Below are 18,915 nucleotides of genomic sequence, written 5' to 3'. Positions count from 1 at the left end.
CCCATCTCTACTAAAAATACACAAATTAGCTGGATGTGGTGGAGCACACCTGTAATCCCAGCTGCTCGGGAAGCTGAGATAGGAGAATTGCTTGAACCTTGGAGGTGGAGGCTGCAGTGAGCTGAGATCACACCATTGCACTCTAGCCTGGGCAACAGAGCAAGACACAGTCTCAAAAAAAAAAAAAAGAAAAAAGAATGAAACCATCTGCAAAAGGGGAAAACGTTACTGCTGACTTCCAGAAGCTGTAACTCCTCCTGAGCATGCTGTCCAGAGGCAGTGAATTCACAGCAGTTTGTTTCTTAGGTACCACAGTGATGTGATGGTTGTTAAGACCACAATTAGAAAAGCATACAGGCCGGGCACAGAGGCTCACGCCTGTAATCCCAGCACTTTGGGAGGCTGAGGCAGGAGGGTCCCTTGGGCACAGGAATTTGATACCAGACTGGGCAACATGGCGAATGCGTCTTTGCAAAGCAAAACAAAACAAAAATTAGCCAGGTGTTGTTGTTCATGCTTGTAGCCCGAGGTGGGAGGACGGCTTGAGCCTGGGAGGTGGAGGCTGCGGTGAGCCGAGATTGTGCCACTGCACTCCAACCTAGGTGACAGAGTAAGACCCTGTCTCAAAAATAAAATAAAGCATATAGGAAACAGGGGGAAAGGAAGGTCTCAAGGTATAAGTGAAGGTTGAGGCATGTGAAGGGCCCCAGCTCCCAACAGCCCAAGAGGGCTCCTCCCTCAAGCTTCCTCTTGCTTGAGCCTCACCAAGCTCTGTCCACTTCAGATGGCAGTGCTGAGGAGTCAATTACATCAATGACTTAAGTAAAGTACGTAGCGCAGTGTCTCACACGTTGTAAACGCTAAATGGTGGCCGTGGATATTGTGATTTCAGTGATGGGTGGCTTGGGGGGAAGGGCTGTGTCTGGACCAGGCATTCAGGTGAAAGAGTGGCTTAGCAAGCAGCCCCGCTTATGCAAGAGAGCAGAATATAGAGGTTAAAAGGTCAGACTCCAGAGCCTATGAACCTGAACTTGAATCCTTGCTTTATCGTGTAATAGCTGCATAATCCTGGGCTTCGCTTTCTTCTTCTGTAAAATGAGGATGCCTTGTAGAGTCATCTGAGGACTGCGTGAGCGCATAACGGAATGAGAGGCACCTGGGGCGGCGGGGCGACAGGCAGCGAGCACTCACCACGGTTAGCTACTGTTATGCTCTTGGGCACTCCCTGGACTAAGGATTTGGGGAAAAGGATTAAACTCAGGTTGTGGAACTTGACTTCTCAGGTGGACTGGCAACCAGGGGTGGGAACCATGCCCTTTAGAAATACGGGCTCTGGCCGGGCGCAGTGGCTCACGTCTGTAATCTCAGCACTTTGGGAGGCTGAGGTGGGCAGATCATGAGGTCATCAGATGGAGACCATCTTGGCCAACATGGTGAAACCCCGTCTCTACTAAAATACAAACAATTAGCTGGGTATGGTAGTGGGCGCCTGTAGTCCCAGCTACTCAGGAGGCTGAGGTAGGAGAATTGCTTGAACCTGAGAGGCGGAGGTTGCAGTGAGCCGAGATCACCCCACTTAAGCCTGGCGACAGAGTGAGACTCTGTCTCAGAAAAAAAAAAAAAAGAAGAAATATGGGCTGAAGGCCGAGTGTGGTGGCTCACACCTGTAATCCTGGCACTTTGAGAGGCCAAGGCGGGAGGATTGCTTGACCCAGGAGTTTGAGACCAGCCTGCAACATAGTAAGACTCTGTCTCTTCCCCACAAAAAAAAGAAAAAGAAAGAAAGAAAGAAATACAGGCTCAAAGCTCTGAAATGAGCTCCTCCACTGTTAGAATTTCTCTAGTTTCTTCACCAGATGGAAGGGATGGCCATTCTTGCACCTGAGGCCCCACCATCTGCAGACATTTGGCCAGGGGGCTGGAGGCTGTGCCCACGCCGTCAGTTGCCTCACACACTCACAAGTGGGTTGGCTCCTGGAGTGCAGTGAGAAGCCACCAAGAGGTCAGGCAGGGTGGGAATGGAGCAGTAGGGGGGGCATCTGGGATGCCTGCAGGAGCACAGCTTTTCTTAGCTTCGTGACTGCATGGGCCTTGGCTTCTCAGCCCACATTTTACCAGGTACACATGTTCCCCTGGGGGATGCCCTTGATGACCCCTCTGAAGCCCTGAGCATGTGAGAGGCTGTGCCCAAATGGCCCGCATTCTTCTGGGAAATGAGAGCACAAGGCTCCAGCATTGCTTGTGAAGTTTATTGGGTGTGGATTGGGCCGCATGCTGTCTATCAACAGGGCTTCAGATTGGGAGCAGGGGATTGCTGAGACCTGCTGGGCTGTGGTGTTGAGGGGCCGTACTGGGGCCATGTGGGAAGAGCCTGACTCCCTTCCATTTCTGACAGCCTCCATGTGGGTTATTTGAGGATGGAGCCCTTGCTGTCATCACCAAGCGCTTCCAGAGCAGCTGCGGTGTGTAAACCCCCTCGCCGAGCGTTCTCACTCTCTCCTGCCTTGGTCCGGGGCTGGGAGCTCCAGTGATGCAGCACTACCAGTAGTCTCAGAAAGCACACAAGAAGGCTGTCCTGCAGACACCCCCCAAATCATATACCAAAGCCCCCAGCCCCAAATGAGGAGTTCCGTTTTTCAGGGGTTAGCTATGCTCCTGTATGGGAAGGAGCTGAGTGTCTGTGTGGGTTTTTGTGTATAAGTCCTGGAACATTCCCAAAAGGATGTTTCCAGAAACGCAAACCTAAGTGGGTGAGGTTACACTCGGGCTCCATCCTCACCTGTCATTTTCTTCTCCCTTCTCCAACCCCATTTCTGGGTCACAGTTCCCCCAGAGGCTCCTAATAACTAGGAGGGGTGAATGGAAGGGTTCCCTCAGAACTCATCCTGCCAAGGCCAGTAGAGACAGCCAGCGTTTCCCAGGAGTGGGGGCTTTGAAGTAGGGGAAGCAGGTATGGGATGGTCTGGGAAGGACCAGAGCTGGGATAACTGAAAAAGAGGGTTGTTGGCAGGTGCAGAGACCCAGCCCCTGAGCCACTGCTAGAGCAGGAGTTGAAGAACTTCCGTCTGAGAATGGCTAAGAAAGGGCTGCTGGCCTTTTTGGGGAGGATGCAGAGATTCTGTGGCTGGCCTGAAGGAATGCTGTTGGCTAAAGTGGTAACTTCGGCAGGAGGAGGCCTGCTCTTGGGGGGCCATGCCCTCAACACCTTCTGCTACATACGCTTTGATGTGAACTTGTCCCCTGGTCTGCCACATCCCCTAAGTTACGAGGGCAAGACTTTCTCATGTAGCACCGTGTCCCTCATCTGGTGTTGACGGAAGCCTCCTGATGACGGGGCCACGAAAGGGTGGGGAGCACGGCCCGAGCAGGACTCTTGGTGGAACACCTCTAGAGCACAGACTCCCAGAGCCCAAGCGCCCAACAAGCATAGCTCCCTGCAAGTGCTAGTTGACATTGTAGGTGGGGATGATATCTGTCCCTATCCCATGCCACCCCTGTCACCATAAGACTGGGATGGGGCTGGGGGAGGCTTCCCAAAGCGGTCTCATCCCTTCCCAACTTGTAGCCCTCCAGGCAGGTTTCCAGGGCTTAATATGTGGTCATTTCCTTTTCCATGGCAAAGTAGTTCCATTGGCTACTGGGTAAGGGCAATGCCCAGATACTAAGCAAAGGGGCAGGGGCTCAACTCGGAGGAGGTTGGGGCCCTGCTGCCTGCCCTTGAGGCTTAATCACCGTCATAAGGACCTGGATTTTTACAGCTTATCTCCTATTCAAGGCTTTCTTGTCATCGGGATCTAGGTTTGAGTCCTGGATCTACCACTTACAGCCCAGTGAGGATCCCCGGAGGGGCAGTCAGTCCCATTGTGCATATGAGACAGCAGGCTCAGAGGTGCTAAGTAACTCAGCCAGGGTCGCAGAGCCAGTTCGGGACAGAGCTGGGATTTGTGCGTGGACTGACTGTCTAAAGAGCCAAAGGGCTCATATGCCACTATGGGCAGAACTTTTCCAGAACAGCCCCCAGTTTTCCTGGCAGCTGTAAAGGGAACCTGTAGCTTTCTAGGGGTAATATCAGTTGTTACAAGATCTTAATCTTTTTTTTTTTTAATGGAGTCTCACTCTGTTGCCCAGGCTGGAGTGCAGTGGTATGATCTTGGCTCACCACGACCTCCGCCTCCCAGGTTGAAGTGATTCTCCTGCCTCCGCCTCCTGAGTAGCTGGGACTATAGGAATGTGCCACCATGCCCAGCTAACTTTTGTATTTTTAGTAGAGACGGGGTTTCACCATGTTGGCCAGGCTGGTCTCAAACTCCTGACCTCGTGATCCGTCCATCTCAGCCTCCCAAAGTGTTGGGATTACAGATGTGAGCTACCGCGTCTGGCCAAGATCTGAATCTTTAATGTTTAATGAACTAACCCAAGCCTCAGTAGAGGACTCCTGCCCCACACACCACCAAGGGAAACAGGCATTGTGGCCCCTACCCAGGACAGCTGGTGCCAGGAATCCAACTTTTTCCAAAGGACAATGGACCTCCTTAAACTTGTCTATTTTATTTATTTATTTATTTATTTTCAATAGAGACAGAGTCTCACTATGTTGCCCAGGCTAGTTTTGAACTCATGGGCTCAAGCAATCCTCCTGCCTCAGCCTCCTGAAGTGACAGGATTACAGGCGTCAGCCACTGTGTCTGGCCCTCCTTAAACTTCTTTTCTGGAGACTCTAGAATCTTTCTTTTTGGTGGAAAACAATAAAAGATTTTGTACTCCACATGGAATGTGGCAGGAGACTGCAGGGGGTGAACTCCCCCATCCCTTCTAGCCCTGGGCCCTGCTGTCTGCCCTGCCCAGCACACCAGCCCTGTAAGGCTTCTGCTCTCCCAGGGGACCTTTGATAGGCCCTCCAGCCCATGGCCAGCCTTCCCTTGTGTAGACAGATAAGACTGGCAGCTGCAGTGCCTGGTATCAGGAAGTCCTCAGGTAGCTGGAGGGAGTGGGACCAGAGCCCCAGCTCCTGCTGGGACAGTTTCATGGGAAATGCAGGGGAATGTTCGGGGGCCCTGAGACATGGTGGAGGCACGTGGCGGGTACTGGCACAGGATGAGGACAGACAGGTGGTAAGGAGTTTGTGCATGAGAGCAGGACTGGGCAATGCCACATATTTCCCTGGTGCTTTCCTGGTAAATATAACTGCTGGAGAAACCAGCAGTAGGCCACAGCCAAGGCCAAGGTAAAAATGCTGCCTTCTAATCAGTCCAGATCCACTCAAACTGTGACTTTTAATGTTCTTTTTCTTTTTTCTTTTTTTTTTAAGATGGGGTTTCACCATGTTGGCCAGGCTGGTCTTGAACTCCTGACCTCAGGTGATCCACCCACCTCGGCCTCCCAAAGTGCTAGGATTACAGGCGTGAGCCACCGTGCCCGGCCCAACTTTTAATGTTCTAGGGGACTTTAGCCAAGGCCTAGAAAGAGTCTCCCAGAAGCAGAGTTGGGAGTCCCCACAGATCCTGCCCTCAGCCTGGAGCTCGAGCTAGGGGCATTCCGATGCCTCCAGATGAAAAGACTACACTGGTGTCACCAGGACGCCTTGGGGGCCATAGCAATTGTGGCATCAAACCATCTGAATTGGCATCACCTCAGCCTTGCTCTGGGGAAGGAACAAATACTACTGAATTCACGGCAGTGGTATCGCCTGTGAGGGGTGTGGTCATTGCCAGTCAGCCCTGCCCACCTTGGCTCTGCCCTCTTCTAGGCAAGTGGCTGGAAAGTGGCCTCTGCAAGCACAGGCAGGCCCATATCTCCCAATCCCTGCTGGAGCCGTTCTCCCTGGGATCAGTCTGCAGACCTTCCTCCCTTGCAGCCACATGGGGCCAAATGACTCTGCAGAGAGGGAGATGCCTCTTCCGCAGGTGATGGGTCACAGGAAGGAAAGAGGTGACCTTGGTGGGGGACAGCGTGAGCCAGCAAGGCGTCAGTGGGCTGTGGTGGCCGAATGCAGCACACAGAGGCTCTGGCCCTTGGCCTTGCCCTCAGCAAGTTCTCATTTTAAACTTTTCGGATAGGCTGGGCATGGTGGCTCATGCCTATAATCCCAGCACTTTGGGAGGCTGAGGTGGGCGGATCACCTGAGGTCAGAAGTTCGAGACCAGCCTGACCAATACGGTGAAACCCTGTCTCTATTAAAAATACAAAAATTAACTAGGCATGGTGGCACATAATCCCGGCTACTTGGGAGGCTGAGGCAGGAGAAGCGCTTGAACCTGGGAGGCAGAGGTTGCAGTGAGCCAAGATCGCACCATTGCACTCCAGCCTGGGGGACAAGAGCGAGATTTTATCCCAAAAAAAAAAAAAAACCAACTCTCTGAATAGACAAATAATCCTCTTCCTCTCATCTTTTGCCAGTGGAGGTGGTGAAACGTTCTCACCTCTGTTTAATCAGATAAGACTTCTAGAGGAAGCAGCATCAGAAGGGCCCACGTTAGAGAGAAGATGCTGTGCTCTGCCCATGTGAACCTATCAAGGGCATTGAACTTGGATCCTAACGCACATGGCAGACACAGAGCAACATCATGTAGTCATAAGGCCTGGAGGAGGTGGGGCAAGGAGCTGCTTCTTACCTCTGAGCCTGATCACTAGGTACCTCCATGTGTACAGGCTTTCAGAGGCCATCCTTTCCATTCCCCTGCCTCTATCCCACTCCTAAACCACCCCGTGGGCTTCCCCTAACCCTAATGCTTTTTTGCAAAGCAAAAAAAATAACTGTTGCTACCTGGTTTTCTCATCCAGAGGCCTGTGGACCTTTACTGTATGGAAGTTCTTTGTTATATCTAACCTAAACTCCTCCTGCTATAAGGTACAGACAGTTGGATAAGGTCTAGAGACAGAAACACAGGCAAAAATAACCTCTGGAGGTCACTGGGATGCACCATCAGTTCTAGAAGCAAGAAGAAGTTGTCCTAGCCTCCCTTTCAGATTAGCACGAAGGAAGCAGCTCTGCTGTGCCAGCTCGGGGGAGCTCAGCTCAACAGAAATCCCAACCCTGGGAGGACTCTGGGCTCCTTCTCCTTTTAAGGCAACGTCTGAGCGCTCAGGGCTACACAGACTGCAACAAGCCCCAGCCCCTCTCATTCCTGGCTATTTGGAGGAAACTGATGATTAATCAGCCCTTTCCCTCCCACCTCCAGCCTGTTTTTCATTAGGTTCTTTTTAAAGTGTTGGCACACCTCCTCAAGAACAGACACTTGGCAGATCCTAGCCAACTAGGACCCCAGTGGAGGGGAGGTCCCTAGGAGGGAGTGAGGAGTAGTCCTGGATTAGAAGAAAGGGGAGAAGTCAGGATGTGGGGTGTCAGGGAAGAAAGAAGTTTACATTGAGTCCTGGCTGGGGGCGAGAGGGAAGGTCTGAATGGGAGTCCTAGCTCTGAAGGGGGCTGTGTGAAAAGAGGAGGCTGGTGAGTGAGGCTCTGTGGGCAGCTGGGCACTCCGGCACCCCAGGGATGCTGGGTGGGCAGAAAGGAGCTGCTTTGGCCCCTGATGGGGAGGGTCAGAGACGGTCACATTGACTTGGTGGCTGTTGGTGAGACAGTCAGGTCTGAAACCCAGCTTTTCCTGAACTTGCTAGGTGAAGTTAGTTAAGTCATCATCTCTCTGGATCCCCACTTTCTCTCTGAGTGAAGCCCACAAGCAGCATGGGTCTGGAAAGGGAAGCTATGCAGTGCACAGTGGGCTCTAAGAACTCCCGAAGGGTGCACATTTTGGGAAGGGAAGAAAGAGGGGAGGGCAGGAGTCTTTGCCCTGGGGGCCCAATCTCTAGACCTTGGGCCCAGAGACACTGGTCCCTCCAGCTCTCACCTCCAGGCTCCCAAAGTGGACAGAATCTGTGATGGAACTGCTCTCAACTTGATGGGATCGGAGGTAGGAGAGGGAATTCCCTGGTCAAACTATGGGCAGATGATTCTAAGAACTTCCTAAAAGGGCTGATCCACTGGGTTTCCTTGTTTCCATTCTATTCACATACTGCTCTCCTTTTGTCCCTTTCAAATCAAGGTTCAGTAAAGTCACCATCACTTCTGCTCTGGGGTCAAACCCAGCTCCCTGGGGGCCTGAGTGGGTGTGAGGGGGAGCGCTCTGCCCCTTGCTCCATCACCACAGCCCCAGCGAAGCCTCCAGTGCAGCTGGACCTTGGGGCCTACAGGGCAGGAGGCTAGAACGGATACATTCCAAGGCCCTGTCTCACTAGGCCCTGTGCCCCTTGGCTGTCTATTGCGATTCTAGCAGAGGAGCCAAGGACTATTGCTGCTAAAAAAAAAAACCCAGGGATTGGTCCCCAATGGCATGTGTTTGTGGTGCAGGTACAAACGGTTTCCATAGGACTCCTTTTTCTTTCCATTCCCACTGGGAAGAGTGGAGGGTGTGAAGAAACGCTACGTGGGCCAGAGAACATGATAGAGAGCTGTTTTCCTTTCTTCCCTCCCCTATCCCCAACCCCAACCTGGCATCCCTGAAAGAAAACACTTTGGCCCAGCACGGTGTCTCATGCCTGTAATTCCAGCACTTTGGGAAGCCGAGGCAGGCAGATCACGAGGTCAGGAGTTTGAGACCAGCCTGGCCAAGGTGGTGAGATCCCATCTCTAATAAAAATGCAAAAATTAGCCAGGTGTGGTGGTACACACCTGTAATCCCAGCTACACAGGAGGCTGAGGCACAAGAATTGCTTGAACCTGGGAGGTGGAGGTTGCAGTGAGCCGAGATCGCACCAGTGCACTCCAGCCTGGGAAACAAGAGCAAAACTCTGTCTCAAAAAAGCAAACAAAACAAAAAAAACCTTTTAAATATTCAAACTGTAGTCTCTTCCGCTTGAAGAACCTTTCGGGGAGGACATAACAGCATCCCTTTAAGTCCCAGTTGCTCTGGGGTCTCCATCACAGTTGGACAGTTAAGTCTGACGTCTACTCTCAGGCAATCCTGCTGCTTCCTCTGCTTTTCTGATGAACATGAGAAACAAGTGCTCTCAAAACAGGGCTCAGGCGTGGTGCAGCTTATGGAAGAAGAAACAGGGATCCATGGAGCGTGGGTGGCTTATCTTGTGTATAAGACCCAAGCCCCATCGCAGCTCAGCTGACTCGGTCCCATGGCCTCTCTCACAAACTTCGCAGTGTCTCGGGAGTCAGAATTGAGTCACAGAATCCAAGATCCAGAATCTGGCAGAGTCCTCCAGAGACCAGCTGACCCAATGAATTCCAGGGCTCTCCACAGAGAGGTGCTTTGTCCTTAGCTAAGTTTTTACTAAAAATAAGGATGACACTGTGAATTAAAAAAAATACATATTTGATGTTAAGGTATATTCTTTATTATGCCTACCTTCTTTAAAATTAGCTCCTTCTTATTTTGATGAGATGATGATGGTAAATAGAATTTTAAAATATAGGACAGGCATGGTGGCTCACACCTGTAATCTCAGCACTTTGGGAGGCTGAGGTGGGAGGACTCCTTCAGGCTAGGAGTTTGAGTCCAGCCTGGGCAACATAATGAGACACCCATCTTAAAAAAAAAAAAAAAATTACAAGTATCTTTAATTGGCAAAATAAAATGTTAGTATATGTTGATCCCTCCAACATTTTTTTCCTTTGGAAATGCATTGGCTTATAAAAGTCCTTGTATCTCAGAACTACTGGCCTGCTTCTTAAAAGCAGGGCCAGGACTGAAGTGAGGGATGTGAGGCAGTCACCTCGGGCACAGAACACAGCAGAAGCCAAAAAACTCAGTGAGTAAGACAGCTGATGTTCTCATGTGTGTGTGTGTGTATATATATATATACATATATAATTTTTTTTTTTTTTTGAGACAGAGTTTCACTCTTGTTGCCCAGGCTGAAGTGCAATGGCAAAATCTCAGCTCACCATAACCTCCGCCTCCCAGGTTCAAGTGATTCTCCCGCCTCAGCCTCCCAAGTAACTGGGGTTATAGCATGTGCCACCACGCCTGGCTAATTTTGTATTTTTAGTAGAGACAGGGTTTCTCCAGGTTGGTCAGGCTGGTCTCAAACTCCCGACCTCAGGTGATCTGCTCGCCTTGGCCTCCCAAAGTGCTGGGATTGCAGGTGTGAGCCACTGTGCCCAGCCTTCACGTATATTTTTAAAATTAAATTAATGCAAAAAGTCCACAACGAACAGCAATGCAGAATTTTAAAGACGCGATCAGTGTTACTATTTCTCCTTTTGCCTCAGGTTCCAATGTGCTTGGCAGGTTACTGCTTGGAGGCAGTCCTTCTACATCACCCGTGACAGGAAAGGGCAATTCCATAAAACGAACTGCCACGACCTTTGCAGGTGTTTGCTTATGTCACAACCCTTAGGCCTTGAGTCTGAGGTCATCCCATTCTGAAGCCTGAACCTGAGTCCCTCTTTTGCTGCCCTCAATGGAGACTTCCACCCCACTCTCCCAAACACCAGCTGTCCTTCAGAGGCTCAAGGGCAGTTATGTAAGCGCTCCCCCACTCATCCCCATACTCATTCCGCTCTCTGTGTAGCCATCTCTTCATGTTTATTTTTCTTTTCTGAATTCTTAGGAAAGCAAGCAAGTGGAGACCAAGACAGATGCCAAGAACGGAGAGGAAAGGGGCAGAGATGCCAGCAAAAAATCCCTGGGCCCCAGACGGGACTCAGATCTGGGGAAGGAGCCAAAGAGGGGTGGTTTAAAGAAGAGCTTCTCTAGAGACAGAGATGAAGCTGATGGCAAGAGGGGTGAGAAGCCCAAGGAGGAGAAGAGCATCCGGGGCATTGACAAGGGCCGGGTCCGGGCTGCAGTGGATAAGAAGGAGGCAGGGAAGGAAGGGAAAGGAGAGGAGAGGACAGTGGCCACCAAGAAGGAAGAGGAGAAGAAAGGGGGTGACAGGAGCACAGGCCTGAGCAGGGACAAGGATAAAAAGAGAGAGGAGATGAAGGAGGTGGTCAAGAGAGAGGAGGATGAGAAGGTAAAAGGGGAGCACAGGAACACAGACATGAAAAAGGAGGACGAGAAGGTCAAAAGAGGAGCCAGGAACACAGACACCAAAAAGGAAGATGAAAAAGCCAAGAAGGATGAACCCTTGCGTGAAAAGGAAGCCAAGGAAGACAGCAAGACCAAAACAGCCGAGAAACAGACGCCCGGCGGCCCCACCAGGCCCTCTGAAGGACCGGCCAAGGCGGAGGAGGAGGCAGCTCCCAGCATATTTGATGAGCCTCTGGAGAGAGTGAAGAACAACGACCCTGAGATGACTGAGGTGAACGTCAACAACTCAGACTGCATCACAAACGAGATCTTGGTCCGCTTCACCGAGGCTCTGGAGTTCAACACTGTGGTCAAGGTGTTTGCCCTGGCCAACACGCGCGCGGACGACCACGTGGCCTTTGCCATCGCCATCATGCTCAAGGCCAACAAGACCATCACCAGCCTCAACCTGGACTCCAACCACATCACAGGCAAAGGCATCCTGGCCATCTTCCGGGCCCTCCTCCAGAACAACACGCTGACCGAGCTCCGCTTCCACAACCAGCGACACATCTGTGGAGGCAAGACGGAGATGGAGATCGCCAAGCTGCTGAAGGAGAATACGACACTGCTCAAGCTGGGCTACCATTTTGAGCTGGCTGGGCCCCGAATGACCGTCACCAATCTGCTCAGCCGCAACATGGACAAGCAGAGACAAAAGCGGCTGCAGGAGCAAAGGCAGGCACAGGAAGCCAAGGGAGAGAAGAAGGATCTGCTGGAGGTACCCAAGGCAGGGGCTCTGGCCAAGGGCTCCCCAAAACCTTCACCTCAACCATCTCCAAAGCCCTCTCCAAAGAACTCACCCAAAAAAGGGGGTGCTCCAGCTGCCCCGCCTCCCCCTCCCCCGCCCTTGGCTCCACCCCTCATCATGGAGAACCTGAAGAACTCACTCTCACCCGCTACTCAGAGGAAGATGGGAGACAAAGTCCTCCCCGCCCAGGAGAAGAACTCCCGTGACCAGCTATTGGCCGCTATCCGCTCCAGCAACCTCAAGCAGCTCAAGAAGTTAAGTAGTTACAGACATGAGCCACCAGGGCAAGGCTGGGTAGGGCCCAGAGGAGAGGGCAGGACTGCAAAAGGGAATGTGTGCAGAGGAGCTCATGTCGGCTGCAGACAGCAGAAACCCTCAGGGCCCATAGCGGACTGCAGGTCATCTCATGCATCCTCCTGCTTACAGGCAGGCCACACCTGTACGTCCCCTATTACCCCTCCCTTTATTTTATTTTATTTTTTTTTTGAGACGGAGTTTCACTCATGTTACCCAGGCTGGAGTGCAATGGCGCGATCTCGGCTCACTGCAACCTCTACCTCCTGAGTTCAGGCAATTCTCCTGCCTCAGCCTCCTGAGTAGCTGGGATTACAGGCATGCACCACCATGCCCAGCTAATGTTTTGTATTTTTAGTAGAGATGGGGTTTCACCATGTTGACCAGGATGGTCTTGATCTCTTGACCTCGTGATCCACCCGCCTCAGCCTCCCAAAGTGCTGGGATTACAGGCTTGAGCCACCGTGCCCGGCCCCTCCCTTTTTTTTTTTTTGGAGATGGAGGCTTGCTCTGTTGTCCAGGCTGGAGTGCAATGGCATAGTCTCTCTTCACTGCAATCTCCGTCTCCCAGGTTGAAGTGATTCTCCTGCCTCAGCCTCCCAAGTAGCTTGGATTACAGGCACCTGCCACCGTGCCCAGCTAATTTTTGTATTTTCAGTAGGGACGGGGTTTTACCACATTGGCCAGGCTGGCCTCGAACTCCTGATCTCATGATCCGCCCGCCTCAGCTTCCCAAAGTACTGGGATTATAGGCATGAGCCACCGGGCCTGGCTGACTCTACTCTTCCTTTAAGGAGCTTCCTTTAGCCCCTCACTCCATGCTTCTCTTTCATCCTGTCGTTAAACCTGTATCTCCTTGAAATGGAGAAATGGCCTCTACAGAGTAGTTTTGCCTCGGGTCCTTCCTTTAAGTCTTCTCTTCTCCATTCCCCCAGACAAAAATTCTCCATGTTTTACTTAGCCTCCTCTCAGGACCAGCCGAGTCCTACAGGTCAGTCCATCCAAAAGGTCTCTGGGAGATTCACCTCTCAGGAGAGTCTACCTTTGCCTAGCCAGTGCTATGGACACAGGAGCCATCCCTGGACACCCCACTTCTCAAAGCCCTGCCTCCCCTGGAAGTCTGGCCTGGGTGACAGAGTCCATGACCATTTGTCCATTTGACTGGATACCTGACCCCCACAACATCGTCTGGGACAAGACATCATGAGATAAAGGACAACCTCAATTGTAATTCCAGTGGTCACTCGATGATATCCAATTTTTACAGACAAGGAAAAATGCTCCCTTAGTGTCAACACCTCATTCACATTCCACAGGCATAACATATTGCAGTGTCTGGTGTGTCCTTCCAGTCGGGAGGGAGGTGAGGTGGCTGAGCTCCCTTCTCTAACCTGGCTCTTCTTTGCCCCTACAGGTGGAAGTGCCCAAACTGCTTCAGTAGGACCAGGCTGCCAGGCACCATCTGCCAATGCCATGACTGCTCAGGCCTCACCTCCCAGGGCTACACAGACCCTGCCCACCCCGTCCCTGGCTGACCTGCTGTGGATGTCCCTATTCTGCCATGGGAGAGTCGAGGCCTAGGTCACGCTCAAGGAAGGATGCCTTATCTCTTCTCACTTTCCTTTTCTTGTCTCTGAGGCTCTCCAAATTTTTCTTTTGTACCTGGAGCTCAGGTTTCCAGACAAGAAGAGTCTTTTTAGCACATCGCTGAGAAGATGGCACTGTCCAGGGCCCATGTAGCTGGCAAGCTGCAAAAGACCTGTGATCCAGGAAAGATGTCCCGCAGGGACCACATCCACCCCAGCCCCACTGCCCTCCAGGGCCAGGATTCGGGCCTCTGAGGAGCCCACGGGGCAAAGCTGCTGGGCCAGTGGCACTCTGTGTGGGACAATGGCAGAAAGATGGAGAGGCATGGGGGCCCAAAGGGGAGTGTGGGGAGGGGCTGAGGATACCCCAAAGCCCAGGCCATTCCGAGGACATGGCAGGGGCAGTGGCCTGAATGAACAGTGCCTGGTGGGTAGGCTCGAGACAGGAGGAGTGGGACAGACAGCAGCTGGACTTGAAGGTTTCATGCCAAAGCAGACACTTTCCTCACACCTACCTGCTGTTGTATAAATAGCTGTGTATCTGTTTTTCCATAAGATTTTGATAATATATACAAACCTTTAGCTGTGAATGGCTATGCCCCACCTGCTGTCCTGAACTGTGAGTCCTGGTCCTAACCCTGGGCTCCCTGGAGCTCAGGTCCCCTGCCACACTATTTGAGTTGGCCGTGAAATAAATTCACATCCTCAGAAAGTGCAGCATGGAGGAGAATCTGAACTCTCAGCAGAAGATTCTCCACTGACCTGGTTGTCCAGGGCTAGAAGGCCAGGCCTCTACCTGCTCCTGAACCAGTCCTGCTGCCTGGAGTCAGTAGCCAGAGCTGTTCTCGGGGGTGCTGGGGCAGAGTGGAGCCCAGGGCACCGGGAAGGCCATATTAGGCATGTTCAGGGATGCTCATTCCGTGACTCTGCCTAACCACAGGCTCAGGGCCAGGTCCTCACAGCAGTCACAGGCCCAGGAAGGCAGCAGGCAGAGAAGTGGAGTGACTGTTGGCAGAGTAGCTCCCACACTTGTGTGCCTTAAGGCTCAGAGGGGCCTCCTCTTCCCCAGCCCTCCCGCCTACTCACCAATTCCACTTCCTGCCCCACCTGCAGGAACGCTGATGATGCCGCCCTGACCATCGTCGGGTGTACATGAAAGGCATGTTTCTGAATTGCATTCTCTCGAAGATGCTGGCACCCCTTGGCACTGTGGAACTACCACCTTGGGTCTGTGTCACTTGTAGGTTTTTCTATCTCCAGGTTGCCTCAACAGCAGGAGGCACAGCAGTTTCGCCATCTTTGAGGTGAGGGTGGGGTGCCCCAGCTAAGAAGCAAGATCGCTGTGCTAGGTCTGACCAAAACCAGAGGGCAGTCTAGTCCTGGGGTAAAGCCCTCAGATCCTGGGGCACACTCTTCCCCATTCCCTCCATCCACTTGCCTGCCACTCCAGTCACCTGAGCAATCACTGGGCCCAGAGGAAAGGATTCAGACACACACTGGCTCCTGGACCTAAAGGATATGAGCTGAGCTAAGGCCGGCTAGAGCTTCCACTGTCAGCCCCAACTGTCAGCCCTACTGCACCCCCTGTGCCTGCTGGGCGCTGGGCACTAGCTAGATGCTTAAGGTTGCTTCAGCTGATCCTTCAACTCTGTGAGGTGGATACCAATAGTCTCTCTATTTTGCAGATAAAGTTTGGCCCAGAGAGGTTAACTAATATATCCATGATCACACAGCTAATAAAAGGCAGAGCTCAGGTCTTTTTCGTTTGTTGTTTTTGTTTTGAGCCCAGGTCTTCAGGTCATAGAACTCCTTCTGATAACAGCTCCCCTTCCTTCCCTCACTGAAATAAGGCTGTTAACAGTGCTGCGGGAAAGCACTGGACGTTCACCTGAACCCAAACAACCTGCCTCCAAATCTTAAGGCTCCAATAGAACCTTTCGCCTTAGGAAGCCCTTTCTACCAAGCTTCAAACACAATTTAGCCAGAGAGAAAAACCATTCCCTACTGTCCCGGCAACAAGTGCGCTGCCCTCTTCCTGCATGCTCCTGCAGGATGCTGTTTCCACCCTGGATGAGGAATGGCATCATTTCTCTGGTGCACTTGAACTTGATGCGGGAGCGCAGCGCCACCTGGGGGTGGACCGCAACCCAGATTCTCCAGCTGCGCCAGGAGCGCGCTGGAGCTGTGCTAGGGACAGGGGACGGAGGCGGTTCTGGGGAGGAGGAGGAGAAGATGGGTGGATAGTCTGTTGAACTGTGGAAAAGGGGCCCAAACTCCGGGGGCTGCATTTCTGCTGGGACACACACCCACTGCTGCCCATCTGCCCCACCAGCACTGGCAGTCACCCATCTGTCCAGCCTCCTTTCCTAAAACGTAAGGAGGAAAAGCCAGAAAGGCTCTATCCTTGTCTGATGTCCATACTGTACAGGGACAAAAAAAAGAGGTCTGAAGACAGAAAATGACTTGTCCAAGTTGACGAATCAGGATTTGAACCCAAGTCTCCTACCTTTGGGTTCATCTACCAACCTGGGAGAAGCCACGGTCTGACCTCCACAGTCTCTGCCTGCAGCCCCCACTGTCATATCCTCCACTCTGCCCCCTCACCCTCCATCACTTCCTGGGGGATCACATTCCCTAGCTCTTACCCCCAGGGAGGGAGGCTTCACCCCCCAGCTCTCCTGGCTTGCAGGGCCCAGCTGTTACACCCCAAGCTTCTTGCCTCTTGACCCTATCTAGATGGGAAAAGTGTCTTTCCCTCCAACTTCCCTAGGCTGCTCCAAGAGACATCAGCACTGGGACCTAGGCCACGGTGCTGGCTGTGGGTGGGATGGCAGGCACCAGCAGCTGTCAAGGTGCTGGCCTCACCTGTCCTCACAGAAGCTCCACCTGCAGGTGAGCAAGGGGCTCTAGGCCTGGGCTCTGTGTCACACATGTGGCACTCTAAGAAACATGAGATTTGGATGCAGGTCACCCATGAGCTTCTAGACCACCCAGTCAGGAGTGCCATGTGCTGCCCCCTACTCTGCAACCTGCATGGCAGGCTGGGGCCCCTGACCTCTGACGTTGGCCTGACTAGGGCCTGTGTGGCTACGGTGCTGGGCCAGGCTGCTGGCCTAAGAGTGGCCCGGAGAGTGTGGGCCCCCTCAGTACGCCTCCCCCAGCACCTCCCACTCATCCTGCCTATGGCCCTCTTCTCCCTCCCTCCCTCCCTCCTCCAGCCCTCTAGGGCCCTTCCCTTACTTGCCCCTCCCTCCGTTACTCCTTGCCTGAAGTGTCCACTCTCCCTCATGCCTCACTTCTGTTCACCTCTTGGCCCCTCTTCTCCCCTCCCCCAGGGTGTCTCTTTTCCTGCCAACATTTCCCCCCTGCCCATTGTATTTCCTGCCCTAGCTCCCTCCCTGCACCTGACCCGTCCCATTCCCCTGTGAGATCTGCTTCCCCTGGAGCAGGCCCAGCCTGGTGAGATTTCTGCCCTAAGAATGCATTCCTCTTGATTTTATCTAAAAACGCCCCTCTTATCCACGTATGCCTTCCAGACCGCCCCTTGGAGAATTCACCATTTCCTCCCAGCATAGCAGGACCCTATTGACACTACTGAGGTCCCCCAATCCTTGAGGGACACTGCCCCTCCCACCCTCACTCCTGCCTGCCCTTAGAGGGTGCCTGACTGGCTTTCGGGGGTGCTAATTGAGGAACAAGGCAATCCGGAGGGGCAACTATAGCTTTGTGCTCCGCTGGCCCTGCTGGGCTCCCCTTGTTTCCCAGACGATGAGTCAGATGAGGTGAGGTCAGAGGGCACTGCCGTGCTTCGCGGAGAGATGAAGGGGTTGTTGCCTCCATTTAAAGAACTCCAGGATACATGAGAGCCATCTTCACTGCTCAGAGCATGTGAAAGTCCCACTCTGTCACAGTTTCGCTCCTTTTCTTAGACTTCTCTTCAGTGTTCTGCAGAGTTAATTGACTAGAAATGAGGCAACTCCACTCTTCCAGTCTCAGCTATGGCTGGGGTAAACCTGCCTCCTACCCCAGACTACAGAGCATTTCTTCACTGGCACCAGCTTGTTGATTCAAGGATAATTAATTCTGACTGGCATCACCTTACTTATATTTACATGTCGTTTCTTGGAGAAACTAAAAAACCTTCATGTGTAGATCTCTTCCAGCAGAGAGGAGCCTGGGCTCCAAACCTCGGATGACCTGGAGACACTCTGTCCTAAATTGTGACCCAGGCACTCCAGGGCTCCAGCTCCCACCTCTTGTCCCCACCCTCACAGACAAAATGGATTTGTATCTGCGGCCTCAGCCCTGTCTCTTCCAGCATCAGCAGCCTCTCCCTGCCTGGGTCTGAACCAGGGGCAGACATGTGGGCCCCATGAAAATTTCACTGGGAAGGGGGAAGCTGTGAGTCTAGGGGTAGAGCTCCATCCAGGGGAATTTCTGACCCTGGCCCCAAAACCCTGGCTCAGGAGCTCTTGCCTTCCAGGCATGTGACAAGAGGTAATCCTCAAGATTATGTGGGTGGCAGAAGGCCCTGCAGGCATGGTCAGCACAATGGCCATATCCAGAACCCAGCTGGGCTGCAGGAGCTCAGAGGTCTGAGGGGGCAGGGCAGGAGAGCAGAGCCTGAGGCTGCAGTGGGGCTGGAGTACCCACGGATGGGGAGAAAAGGAGGGCTGGGCTTAGGGGATACTTGGATAAGGAGCTTGGGGAGGGGATGGAGCTCTTCATTGGTGGGGCTTTGCCAAGCTGAGTTGACACTTTTCCCACTTGAATTAAAAATGATAAAACTGTCTTTCCTGGATCTGTCACCAGACAAGTCCTGAGAGCACAAGGACCATGACCCCAGGGAGCAGGGAAAGGGAAGACAGCCAGTCAGCTCCCAGGATGGGGCATTTCTAGGCAGTATTTGTGAAAGGAGGGGGAGAAAAGGTCATATCTCCCACTGTGTGGCTCAGTGGGGGTCACAGACATGCACCTGGGAACTGGCGATCCAAGCAACTGACAGGAGCACCCGGCACCAGTTTCTTCGGTCACCCAGCATCTCCACCTGCCTCCTAGTCCTAGGTTCTCTAATCAGGAAGGAAAGGACAGGACTAACAGTTTCATGTACATAATATTTCATCCTCATGACAGCCATGAGGTATTATCCCCATTCTGTTTATTTATTTACTTACAGACGGATTCTGGCTCTTGGTGCCCAGGCTGGAGTGCAGTGGTACAATCTCGCTCACTGCAACCTCCGTCTCCTGGGTTCAAGCGATTT

The 18,915-nt window shown here is 52.6% G+C and overlaps 1 protein-coding gene across 1 annotated transcript in view; it reads left to right on the top strand.

The window, feature by feature from the left end:
* Positions 1-15,405, top strand: part of LMOD1 (leiomodin 1) — a 55,636-nt gene extending 40,231 nt beyond the window's left edge. The window contains exons 2-3 of the mRNA XM_017499456.2: positions 10,561-12,027; positions 13,481-15,405. Coding sequence (XP_017354945.1) covers positions 10,561-12,027; positions 13,481-13,507 — 1,494 coding nt within the window. The 3' untranslated portion in view covers positions 13,508-15,405. The remainder of the gene's footprint in view (positions 1-10,560; positions 12,028-13,480) is intronic.
* Positions 15,406-18,915: the final 3,510 nt, after the last annotated feature.

Source organism: Cebus imitator, unplaced genomic scaffold (assembly GCF_001604975.1).
Source record: "Cebus imitator isolate Cc_AM_T3 unplaced genomic scaffold, Cebus_imitator-1.0 Scaffold257, whole genome shotgun sequence".
In the NCBI taxonomy this organism is placed as follows: domain Eukaryota; kingdom Metazoa; phylum Chordata; class Mammalia; order Primates; family Cebidae; genus Cebus; species Cebus imitator.
This window is presented reverse-complemented; position numbering and strand designations above follow the sequence as displayed.